The sequence below is a fragment of the Pleurodeles waltl genome, chromosome 8 (assembly GCF_031143425.1).
Source record: "Pleurodeles waltl isolate 20211129_DDA chromosome 8, aPleWal1.hap1.20221129, whole genome shotgun sequence".
Taxonomy (NCBI): Eukaryota; Metazoa; Chordata; class Amphibia; order Caudata; family Salamandridae; genus Pleurodeles; species Pleurodeles waltl.
Window position 1 is genome coordinate 1142359354 of NC_090447.1, and position 12484 is coordinate 1142371837.

The 12484-nt window shown below is 41.4% G+C and overlaps 1 protein-coding gene across 1 annotated transcript in view; it reads right to left on the reverse strand.

The window, feature by feature from the left end:
- The window catches only part of SETDB2 (SET domain bifurcated histone lysine methyltransferase 2), a 1110478-nt gene that overhangs the window by 679568 nt on the left and 418426 nt on the right, over positions 1 to 12484 (reverse strand). The window contains exon 12 of the mRNA XM_069203525.1: positions 8019 to 8395. Within this exon, the coding sequence (XP_069059626.1) occupies positions 8019 to 8395 (377 nt within the window). The remainder of the gene's footprint in view (positions 1 to 8018; positions 8396 to 12484) is intronic.

Consider the following 12484-nt stretch of genomic DNA (forward strand, 5'->3'; position numbering starts at 1 on the left):
ACCTGCCTAACTGCAGGCAATGAGATAATGACTGCTACTTTAGAATCCATTAGAAGGCAGTATTAAGCACATATGAGAATGTGTGTATGTACAGCACTTCTATCCCAATGATTCTAAAGAGGTTTTTCACATCATCTAAAAATCTGTGAATGTTTTGCCACACTCCGCCTCTATTCAGTTAAGAATGCAGTTCTCCTAAGGGAGTGAGCACAGCGTCTCCACTTTTGAGGCTTGCTTTCCGTGCCTTTTAAAAGCAACAGGTAGGCAACGCTGATCAAACATGCATTTTTTTCCAGAAGCAATTAAGTTAAAGGGATGGGTGTCTGAAGAATCCATCATCCACAATTTCATTACCAGCTCTATTGCTTGTAGGAGCCAGAATCTGAAACCCCCCCAGGGAAGGTTGCTTCCAAGCTGATTAAACTGGTGGAGTGATCTGCCATAACTGTGTGATGAGAACATCTTACCTGCACAGCAGGTCAGTGTATTTTTGTACCTCGTCAGTTGTTGCCTGAGGGTGGGCCTGCAGCATTCTTGGCAGAAGTGTGCTGCGTGCTCTCGGCCTGTGGACCACACTTAGAAGTGGGTGTGGTCTTCATGCAAGTCTTTTCAGGTTTTGCTTTATCAGTTGCTTCCTATTGCTTGTTTCTCCAACCTGGGGTCGATCTTATTTCCTAGTACATATATAAAGAAAAGAATGAAGTCAAAAGTATTTTGCATCAGGATCTATGAACCCTTTTGAGTATTTTGGCCTTTCCCAAGCCTCTATTCAGTATACTATTTCCAGTGGCCTTCCACTGGATTTCATTACAAGACTGGAGGCTATCATTATGCATTACCTTTCAATAGCCACTCCTGAAGCACCCTTAAAGACTTTTTCCATAACTAAGAAAGAACCCAGAACTGGAATCTTAACCATTCATAAATAACACTGAAATAGAACTCTCCTCCACTTTAAAATGCTGCTCCTGTTCAGATAAGTACCTTAATGTCTAACATCTAAGAGGAGGATGTTTAGACGGTAGATACTCAAAATGGTGCCTGGATAGTGGGCCTCCCTACTTTATACAGTTCTTGGTAATTCTGGTATCCCTCACAGTAGATGATTGACTTTAAGTATGATTTTGAGATCATATCCCCAGTTTGTCTTCCAGTGGCCTTAGGAAGGTCAGAATTGCTTTGACATTAAAAGGGTCCTAACAGCATTGCCTTTTCAGTGGATATGTGGTGCCAATACTAGCCTACATGCCTCCATCTATCTTCCTGGTGTGCTGAATGTGTATTGTTTTTTTCTTTAATTTGTCCTGTACGATATTATTTATTTTACATCTGCTTTATGTGTTGACAGACTTGTGGTCATTAAATTGGCTAAGGCTTCAGATCCTGGACAATGTGAGTGAGAGTATGCAAATCTTAATCTGGTCAAGCACCCTTGAGCAGGTCAGTTAGGTTAATCATCGATATGGTTAACAAACTGCTAAACCTAGTGTATAGCAGGAGGGCACAGGACATTTTTACAAGGAGAATGGCTACTCTGTGTCTCATCCACTTTTGTCACACACTACAGATTTGAGATGAATATCATACAATCAATGAAGATTGGCTGTCATGTTGTGTTGGTCATGTGGTCTGTTGTAACAAATCAAATGATCTGACTTTTTGTGTGTGTCTGATTTTTATCATAAATAACATGTTAGTTGTTTTGGGTGCATCCTTGTTCAATGTAATAACTAGGATGAGGATGATGAGGCTGTATACATCATTTCTGGTAATGCCACCAGGTGATCTTCAATCTTCCTTAATCCAGTCCATTTTTTGATCATAATCTATTATTTTTCAGCTTTATAAAGTTCAGAACAACATTGCAGGCATAGTTTATCTGAAGTATATTTGAAATTATTCATTCTTTTTTGTTAGACTCTTGCAATCCTTTGATTTAACACTCAGCAATGTTCACGGCTGATCTTTAGTAAGATGTGCCTCCCACTGAACAACTACAACTACCGGGTCTCTGCGAGTATCTAACGTATGTCCAAGCTACATCTTGATCATTTTTCATCTGCTCTTCTAGTACAATTTGTGGGAGTGTTTATCACTGCCCGTCTCCCAATCTGGCATTGAGTATACTATCTCATCCCGGGTATATGCCACACCTCATTTTCTCTTCCTTTGTTTCACTTCCCTGAGTAGCAGACTGCCTTCAACTTCAGCCCATTTTAGCATCTCCTTATGCCAGGTATTTTATCTAGGCTAGGGTTTCTGGAATCTTTCCACCTCATTGCTACTTGCTGTTTTGCCAACACAAGGGCAAGGTCAACAAATCTAGTCAGCACTTTCTAGGCTTTCGGTCTTGCACAGAGATGGAAGATACCAGCCTCCCTGTAATATTCCTGTCAGATGCAACAAAATCACTTTTACCACCTTTCCCCGAAAGTCCTGTAGTTCAGGCAGTTCTGTACCAGATGAAAAAAATCTGAGCCCAATTCCCCACACATGGGACATCTGGATTGGGCTTCGGGCATATCCCATGGACTCTTTTAGACGTGAGGTATGCCTTAAATCTGGTAAAAATGTATGAGTCTGGATTGGCATTTTCCAGCAACGCAAGGCAAATTTTTCAATACCTTCAATACTTCTGCAGTCTTTTTCACTAATTGGTCTGCCAATGTAACCCTCCCAGATTACCTTCAGTCCATCTAGAAAACTTCTACACTAGTTTAGGAGTGCTTGAAGCAGCAAGGTCACTGAACCTGCCATTGGTAGAACTTATTACTTTCAGACTCTGGAGCGTAGAAGTTTCATTTCGACCTGATTTCCAGGGCTTTCATAAAGTCGCCTCTATCACATCAACATTAAGAAGTGCCCCTCAGACATCTCGCAGTCTACTTGTAGTTCCTCGAAGATCCCAGGTCTACCACTTTCAATCAAGTCAGCCATCACATCAATACCCTCTGCCCAATATGTCATCCCTCTGCAACCTCTTTGGGTCATCTCTCTGCAGCGTCTTTGGGTCTTGTTGATGCTTGCATTTGTGCCTTGTGTTGGCACCATGTGCATGGGGCAGCCGTGAAGTGGCAACACTTCCTAAATAGTTTCTGTACAGAGTACAATTAATACAATAGTCATAGCTGTCTGGTGGTTCACTGTCATGTGTGACACGTTCAGCCAGTCCTGGGCTTTTCAGCCAGGGACTATGAAAACTATTTTTTCCTAGACTACACATACCATGCTTAAGTGAAAAACACAAATCAGGGAATACAAAGTGATTTGATTTAAAGGTATGACTGATCTGAAAGCGTCATGATTTACATGAGGCATTTTTGCAGATATGACCATTCGTATATAGTAGTGCAATTTTCCTGCAGGTAAATAATAAGTATAAAATGCTGTGGAAATCATGCTGAATAGTATCAGCGATGGATACACATTTATTTGCACCTTCAAAGTTTAAAAATACCAAAAAGGGGCCGAATTGTGGGCATAATTTGGCAGTGTTTATTTTTTTATTTGAACATAAAAACATTCCTAAACCATGCAAATCAGACGAACTCCTGAGAGAGTAAGCGCCTAGATGCAGTGAACATGTGAACGAGAGTGAGAGGTTGTTAGTGTTTAATAGACTGAATGAATGATCCATACAGAAGTCAGGAGCAGAAGTCAGTTGCAAAAGACAGAGATTGAATCGTAAGAGCAGAAACAATGCTAGAAGAGATGTACTGTAAAGATGTAAATCGTTGTGAAGTAAGTTTTGTGACCTAAATGAGGGAAGAATCTGAAAGGACCCACTGTAAAGGAACGAAATGGAGATCTAGCCTTCTGTTCGGAACCACACCAATTGAAGGTGCAGTACAAGACAGCAGCCTGGCACTCTGAAAACAGAGCAGGATGCATTTAATGATACAAGAGTTTAGGGGTGTAAACGTTTCGACATTGCTGTGTGTGGTATATATTTAAACATTCCAGTTCTTATCACAGTGTTTCAGCTTTTCCTTTCATTCTCGGTCGCTTCAGTGCGAAGAAACAGAGAAAGGGGTTTAGCTTTAGAGCGCTCTTTACTTTGGGATGTCTGTGGCCTCTACATACAACCAGTGGAGGCTGAAACTTCGAGAGTCACAGAATAGGGCAGACGCAACGGTCCAAAGACCCGCGGGCTAACATCTCGACTTGAGGACCAAGTGATCGTCCAAAGGAACAGTAACCACTGACCGCTGGTTCAGCTGTAAGTGTCAGTGGTAGCTGAGGAGAGCGATGTTGCGGGTGAAGAACTCAGGGAGACAGCAAGTGCAGCTGAAAGTAAAGTAACAGTAAGTACTATAACGCGGAAAGGTTTTTATAACATTAGCATTATTGAGTTTTTAAGTGGAATGTTTTCAGTCTTTCTTCGAAAGACCATTATGGATTCTGATAGTCTGAGGGCAACTGGAAGCGAGTTCCGGATCATTGGTACAGTTCCAGGGAAGGCTTGATGTTGGCTTTCTTGGTGTTAAATCCTTGTGTTTCTCAGCTGAGGTCCCGAGAGCTTTGAAGACTCTTGTCGACACCAGGGCTTTAGATGGCAGATAATGGGTAGTTGGGTTCATTGAGATGCGCAGTCTTGTAGGTAATATGAGGCAGTTTAATCTTTATCCTGGCTTCGGATGGGAAAAGTGCAAGCTTTTGAGCACCAGGGTGATAGGATCACATTTCCCATTGCAGGATAGGAGTCTACAACTGCAGAGCGAATGATGGGCTTGAAAGATGAGAGGTGAGATGCCTTTGGGTAACAAATTGCCATAGTCAATCTTAGAGAGACCTAAATATTATATTACTATTCCAAATCTGTTAGACTGAAGAAAGGCTTATTTATTTATAGCATATAATGAAGCACAACCTTTTGAGGCAGTTTGTTCGACTCAATGAACCATTGAGAGGTGCGAATCAAGCCATATTCTCAGTGATTTTGCCCCTGTTTTTTTGTACATACCTTGATTAAAATTGTTAACTGCAGGAAACACACAGAACAAAATGATAAGAATCAATAAAATAAGCAGGCAGGTATACAGGTCGAGGCATTTTCATTGATAGCATAATGGAGCACAGTTGTGGTTGAAGTCAACATTGCCAAGAGAAAGGGAGAGAAGAATCACAGTTCTGTCGCGGTCATCTAAAAGGGAGCCCTTCCCAGGTCCGGACACCCAAGTTCGTAATTCCCCCCCATGTACATTTCTAGTTACTTATTCACAATAAGGTTCACCTATCTTAATGATCCTCTGTCACTTCTAGCCACCAACCCTGGCTCACAGTGAAGTCGGAGTAGCAGCCGTGGGAGAAGGAGCCCCTGAAATGGGATCCCCTATAACAATCTGACCCTCTAAGTTCATTTGAGGGACAAGCCAGCAGAATGGCATCCCAGGCTGATAATACTGGTACCTTCTGTACACCTCTGGCCTCTTCTTTAGGTATTGCCTCCCTTCTCAGAGTCCGCCCAGCTCAGCAATTCCAACTCCCATCTGCAAATATATGGCCCACGGGCCGATTTCCAACTCATTGTGACCTGTGCCAGAATTAGGGCCAAATCCAGAAACCTGTTAGTAACCATTTGGGTCGGGGTACGATGATGGAGACCAAGCAAGAAAAGTAGTGGAGCACATGCAAACTTACGATCCAAGGCTCCTTGGACCACTTGAAGGACCGTCAGCCAATACTGCGATACTAAGGGGTACAACGATACCATGTGCAAAACGTCAGCCTCCTTGGCAGCGCAGTGCGGTCAGCTAGAAGCTGCCCGCCGGAAATAGTATGTATGCGTCAGGGGGTAAGATAAGCCGGATACAGATAATAGAATTGAATCAGCTTGAATCAAGCATTTCTGGACCCCTTTGGAGTAGAGTCTAAAATCTCCCTCAAAAGCTTTATCAGTCAACGGCGTGCCAATGTCTGTTCCCCATCAAGCGCGTAAATCAGATAGGACTGAGCTGCTATCCTTAAGAAATGCTTTATATAATAGGGTAACCACCGTGATATGGCCCATAATAAAAAAAGGAAGGTGGAGACAAGCGTGCTCCGGGGGCTTCTCAGCCCCAGAATGCCACCATTCATGCATACCATGTACCATTGCAAGAGGAAGAGCCCAGCAGGCAAGTCATCAGCCTCCCGTAGATTCAAAAAGGGACACAGTTCACCACGCACAAAAAGGTTGCCCATTAGGCACAGTTCACCACGCACAAAAAGGTTGCCCATTACCGTGACCCGGGTGTAGCCCATGATTTTGCAACTGTTAAAGTCTGGGAAGAACTCATCGCAGCTGATTTCCCCGTCCAGCTCTAAGACATCCTTGTGTCATGAGGACGTTTGATTAGGATAAACAAAGTTTTCACCATGTTTAACTTCAGGAAGTTACCGATCATACAGTTTTGTATTCTCTGAAGATGCAGCTTCATCTATGCTGCAGGGAAGATACCCTTAAGAAAATCTGGGGATCCTCAGCATATCACCATCCTTTCCTGATTCTCCTGCCAAGATTCTCAATGGCTCCATGTAACGAATTCAGGTGAGTGCGTGTCAGGCATAAGGAGTCATTCTAGTGCATAGTAATGGGGATCAAAATGTTATTGGACCATTCTATCTTAATAGGATGTTGGTGTTGGACTGGAGTTAAACCATCAAGAGATTTGTTTGATTAATTGATTGAGTTAAACCATGAATAACCAAGTCAATAATTTTTCCTTCTGAAATGAAATGAGTTTTAGTAGAACTACTTTGCACGTGTCAGAGGAATTATTTCAGTTGATGTCAAAATTCCCCTAGAGGATGTTCTGGGTGTTTGCTAGCTGCTGATCTGTTAGATATTCCGTGAACTCTACTATAAAGTTTTGTGAGATCTAGAAGGGTAAGAGAGCACCAAGCAGTGGGGTAAGAAAGGCCCCTGCAGCCTCGCGGTACAACCCCCCCACCTCCCTGAGTTCACGGGGGCTCCCGCAACTCAGTACCCTGGCCTGACAGATCCTGAGTGAGTTTGTAGGTAAGGCCCTCCTTCTACTTTGCAGAGGGGTGGAGGGGGGGCTCAAGTTTCAGTACGCCACTGGCACCATGATAACCAGATTACTTCTGAATTGTATTCCTCCTTGTCCCTAGATATGTCCTTATTTCACTAGTCTAGGCTGCTCCTTATATCTCTGAGTGAGGGGCTGCAATTTTTAAAAGAGCCTCCAGTCCTCCAGCATGCACTTTCGGGTGCCTATGCGACAATGTTTCACAAGAAATATCACCATCAGTAAATTCATACTGCAGAGATTACCACTCTGGCAGGCAACGAAGTTTGCATTGCAATTATGTATTTCGACCGGCTGCATGGCATTACTTTGGGTGGTAAATACTGCCATCAGTAAAAACACCACCACCTACAAACATAATTTCCTCCTTTTCAGAAGCTAACAAATGCTGCTAGGTGGGAAAACGTTACCACAGACTGTAAGGAAAAATAACACATGGGCAGCAACAGCACCTGGCAACAAAAACACTGTCATTACCTTAGTTTGTATTAAGCATAGTTACCCTATCTTTCATAATGCAGCAACTGGTTTTAGAGCTCTTTAATGTGAAGTCAGAGCTGATCGTATTTTCAGAAAAGAGGGCTACCATTTACGCAAAATTTAATTTTCTGTAAAGAGACTAGCTGTTAGCAATGCAGGTACTACGAGCTTCAACACAGGGAATGTGAGAAAGTGTTTTCCAATAGTAGGTAGTATTCCTTCCCATCTTTATGTAGAGGGCAATATTGTATTACAAGCAGTATGTGATTTTCCAGTGGTGTTAAAAAAAACTAGGGAATATCAGAAATCGTGTGTAAACTGGGCTGTTTAAGAGCACATCTTCCACCAGGTGGGAATCCTCCAACCTAATGACGTTATAGTATTACTGGATTCAGATGCTTGTCATTTTAGGACCACAAAGATTCAATTAACCACCCAAGATAGGTTCACCATAGAGGTTTACAAGTTGGTTGCTTCCAAGACTCTTAACATGCAGTGCATACTTACATTAAGAAAACGTCCCACGTTCCCTTCTAGTGTTGCATCCAACATATATGTATTCTGATCTTCAATTGAATTGTCCCAGGAACAAGCTGAGCTTGCCGTAGCCTGAGAATAAGTCAAACGTTCTTCACAAACTGAAGAGTCTTGTTTTTGGTCTATGGTGGGATCCGAGAGGGACTCACATTCAAGGCGTTGATTCACAGAACATTTGATTTCACTTTTGTCATCCAACGTGGATGTCCCCTCACATTGTTCAGGTTCTCTCCCGCGAAGAGATTGTCTTTTTTCTTTACTTTGAGGAATCTGTGACGGAAAACATTCTGAGACTCCACTGGAGTTTTCATCCTCCACCTCCGTTACTTGCTCTTCAGAGTTTGAGGCTGCCAAGACATTTTCAAGACGGTTAAGTAATCACATACTTATCCTAATCAAACACATGTTGCTAAACACATTCACTCTATGCAAAGAAAATGATCCTGAAATCGTCATGATTCCACTTTAACATAAAGTCGTTGTCATGTAGTCTGTTAGGCTCAAGATGTATAAATCCCTTACAAACATACCTAGTGGTTAATCATTTCAGTGCATACCTTTACTGTATTTTCAATATCCCATTATAAACAACTCAATGCAAATGTAACATTTATCGTTAACAACCGATCAACAGATCATGTAGATGAATCATCTTTCATTAGTGTGTTGACCCACCATTTACAACTCTCGTGTAGCATGATATAGTCCCAGCTCTTCAGAAAGGGGTAGCTGATACCAAAAACACAGAAAAGAAAATCTTAGTGAAAACCTGTCTAGAAGAAGCCATTAAGGGAAAAAAACAGGCGAGGCAACATCATGGGAGGTTAAGTACTTACTTTTTTTCCAACAAAAAAAGGTGTTATGAATGTCAAATTAATTCAAAAGAAATTCTGTATCATACGTAGCCCATCCCAACATAGTATGGCAAAAAACGTATTTATCTTCAGTAACGATATTTCTGGTGGATACTATATCTTTCCACAGATTCCTCACCTTTACAACAGCCTCTGGACGCCAGACTGGATCAGAAAAACTTTTCTCCAGCCGTCACTCTGCCCATTCGGAATGTGATGCTATCGGACTCTGTGTGGCTGTCTAGTGTAATAAAGTCAGTTCTCTGCATTTTTGCTATGACCCATCAAGGCATGCAGAAAGAATCTGATAGTCTTGCAGACTCCTCACCCTAAAAACGAGTGGCAAAGCAAAACCTCCTTAATGCGTGGCACCAAGTTAACACTGCATGCCTGAGCTGTTAAACTTTAATGTTTAGCAAAGATATGCAGAGGGGACCAAGTATTCATCCAAAAAGTATCAGTTACTCAAACACCTCTTTCAAGCAAAGTAAATGCCACCATGACCCTCATAGAGGGTACATGATGCAGCTAAAGGATCCTTCTTTCTTGGACAAGGTGTAACCATTTTTTTTATACAAAGGATGACCCAAAACGACATTGTACGCCTGATCACCACTTTGGCTTCCTTGGGTCCAGCAAAGTTCCCAGTTCTGTCTACTATGGTCAATGTATAAGGGGATCCAGATTCATTCTTGGTATCTCTACTCTTCCTTGGTAGGGTGCAAAGAAAAGAAAAATGGCAGTGTTATAGATTGGCACCTGTGGAAGGCAGACATAAATGTTGGTGGAAACAATAGGCAGGAATGAAGGACCAGCTTGTTTTGGTAACGCACAGTGAATGGAAGCCACACAACCAGAATAGCTGTAACTCCCTGACCATGATGGCTGAAGGGACTGCCACTAGAAATGTAGGTTTAGGAGCAATTAGGCAAATTTTATAACTGTGTATGGATTCGAACAGCGAATCCATGAGAAAAGGTAACACAAAATGTAAAACTCACTGTAGAACAATAAAAACAATAAAAACATTTCAAGAATCACACTACTACGAGCGTCATGAATAAAGAGGGTTGATCAGGAAGCCACATAAAAACAGAAGAGGCAGTTAAATACCCCTTCACGGTAGTGAATGCCAAAGCAAAGAACAGAGGACAGGTGCCTGGGCTAGGTGGAGGGTATACTGGAAAGCAGCTGCCTCTGGAAGTTATGGGAGGAGATGAAACAGCACTTTGGACAAGGAAGGATGGGATTATTCTGGAGTATATAATCATGGAATACTTAAGGTTGTATTGAATTCTTGTTAGGGAAACAAATGGGTCATAACTAAAAATAAGATCTACCAGTGAAAATTCAGAAAAGCTATTAATTTAAACCTGATAGTGTAGGACCTCGGGGAGGTTCCAGGGGAATCCATATTCATGATATACCTTGACGGTGAGGCAGATTGTGTAAAAAAAAACCTACGTTAAGAAATTACATTCCAATATTTCTCTGATACTTCTATTTCCTGTTGTGAGTCGAGAGATGGAACATAAACTTCTATTTCAAATCTCGGAAGCAACAACGTCACTCTTTTCCTAGCAAAACTACAATAGTATCGTGATGAAAAGGAATAAATCTTTTTGATGGCAGACGATTCAGAAACCCTTTTGAAACAATCAAGAATCCAAGAGATGCTAGGGCATTTCTGACGGAACTAGAGATACATGAAACTCAAATCAGAAAAGAAACTACACAGATTAAAAGAAAGGGTCACAAGCATGATGGAGATGTGCTGCACAGAGGCATCAATGGCATGGTGGTGCATTTGGCAAGTACTGAATGAGCAAAAAAAGTTAGTTTTATTTATTAAAAAAATATTAACATAACTTAATATATTGATAACTTCGGCTCAGATGATGATATATAATATGGGTGCCAAAGAGGTTCGGAGAATACCACTAAAGTGATGAGCAGGGTCAGAAAGAAGGTAGTTCTCATTTATCCCCATGAAATGACTATTGAAGTATTAGCAGAGGATATCATTGTTGACTATGAGCCTAGCTGCAAATATTTACCTAAATCTGTGAACCTTAAGAACTAAAAACAAAGGGCCAGATGTATCAAATGGTTTTACCCATTCTGTGTCAATGCGAAAATGCTTTGGTACATATGGCCCAAACTGTGTTGTTGTGCAATGTAACAATAAAAACTGAATTAAAATTATGTTTAAAAAAACGAAGACGCGTAACCACTTCTGATCCTCACATTACAAACAATGAATGTGCTAACTTTTAAACTAAGGTTCCACTGGAACCTTCCATTTCCATGGTATAAAACCTATGCTGCCACAAGTTAAATTAAAAAGGGCACATTTCTACTTGAAATATCTACAACATTTTCTGAGGATTGCAAAACAATTATGGTAAGTCTACATATTTAGTACATTTTGTTTAATTTTGTAGATATTTATATAGTGTGGATCCAGGCCATGGGTCTGCTGCCACTCCTGGCCCACAAACCTGCACACATTCCCTGTATTTTTGCTTTCCAACAAGCCAAGTGTTTGCTCATTTCCCTCTCTGCCAAAACATTTTCTTTTCCTTGCCTATCATAGAGCAATTTTGGTGAGTGCCTTTCCAGGTGCCGGTCCATGTCCATCCCTTCTTGCTAGTAACTGCAGTTCTTCTGCAGCCTGCCTTGTGCTACATGCTGATGGTGACACTGATAGTGGCTCTGCAGGACATTCCCTGATCAAGAATACTTTTCAGAGAATAGGGCCACTACCAATATAAACAAAAGGGCTTCAATTAAGTTCAGAGCTAGCTGTTTCCAGACTTTTAGAGAAATTCATGATAGACTATAAGGATTCTGGGAAATGCATGTGTCAGGGATTTTGGAAAGTCATGCGATAATCCTTGGCCGAGTGGTAACAGAAATGAGTTACCACTGAATTAGGACCATGCACCTAGACCAAAGGTAGTCCATCTCCGTGACTAATGGGATTTTTTTTTAAACCATTTTGTTAGCTTTTTAAGTGCAACATTGATAAAAGAAGAAGTGCATGAATTAAAGTGCATAGACAGGGTCATCCGGTCAGGACTTCACATGAAATATTGCAAGTACACAAGCAGTTCAACATCCCAAGTCTTTAAAGTAGCGAAGCAACCTGTTGTCCATTGTACACTAGTTAGATCTTTTGAATGTGTAGGTTAAATTGCAGCATCTAGGGTTTCTTAATATTTGCAAGTTTACCAACTAATCTCGTAGCATTATAAACTGGGACCTCCATTACCATGCATCTGGCCATCCTTCATTATCTGATGGCCCTCATGACCACCAGTTCCTTGCAATATCCATTTTAGCCTGACGCTGTCTTAAGCTGATGAACAATTTAGTATACTTTGAGAGTGTAAGGCCTCCCATCAGCCTCATTAAGGCAATTTGTGAGGTCAAAGATATTCTCCATCTTACTGTCTTTGAAATGATATGTGTTACCTTCAAACACAAACTTTGTATCAAAGTGTTCATCACAAATTAGGAAGAAAAATCACCCTGTTAAGCCATGCAGAACAAACATACTGGTGAGCTATATTGCCATAT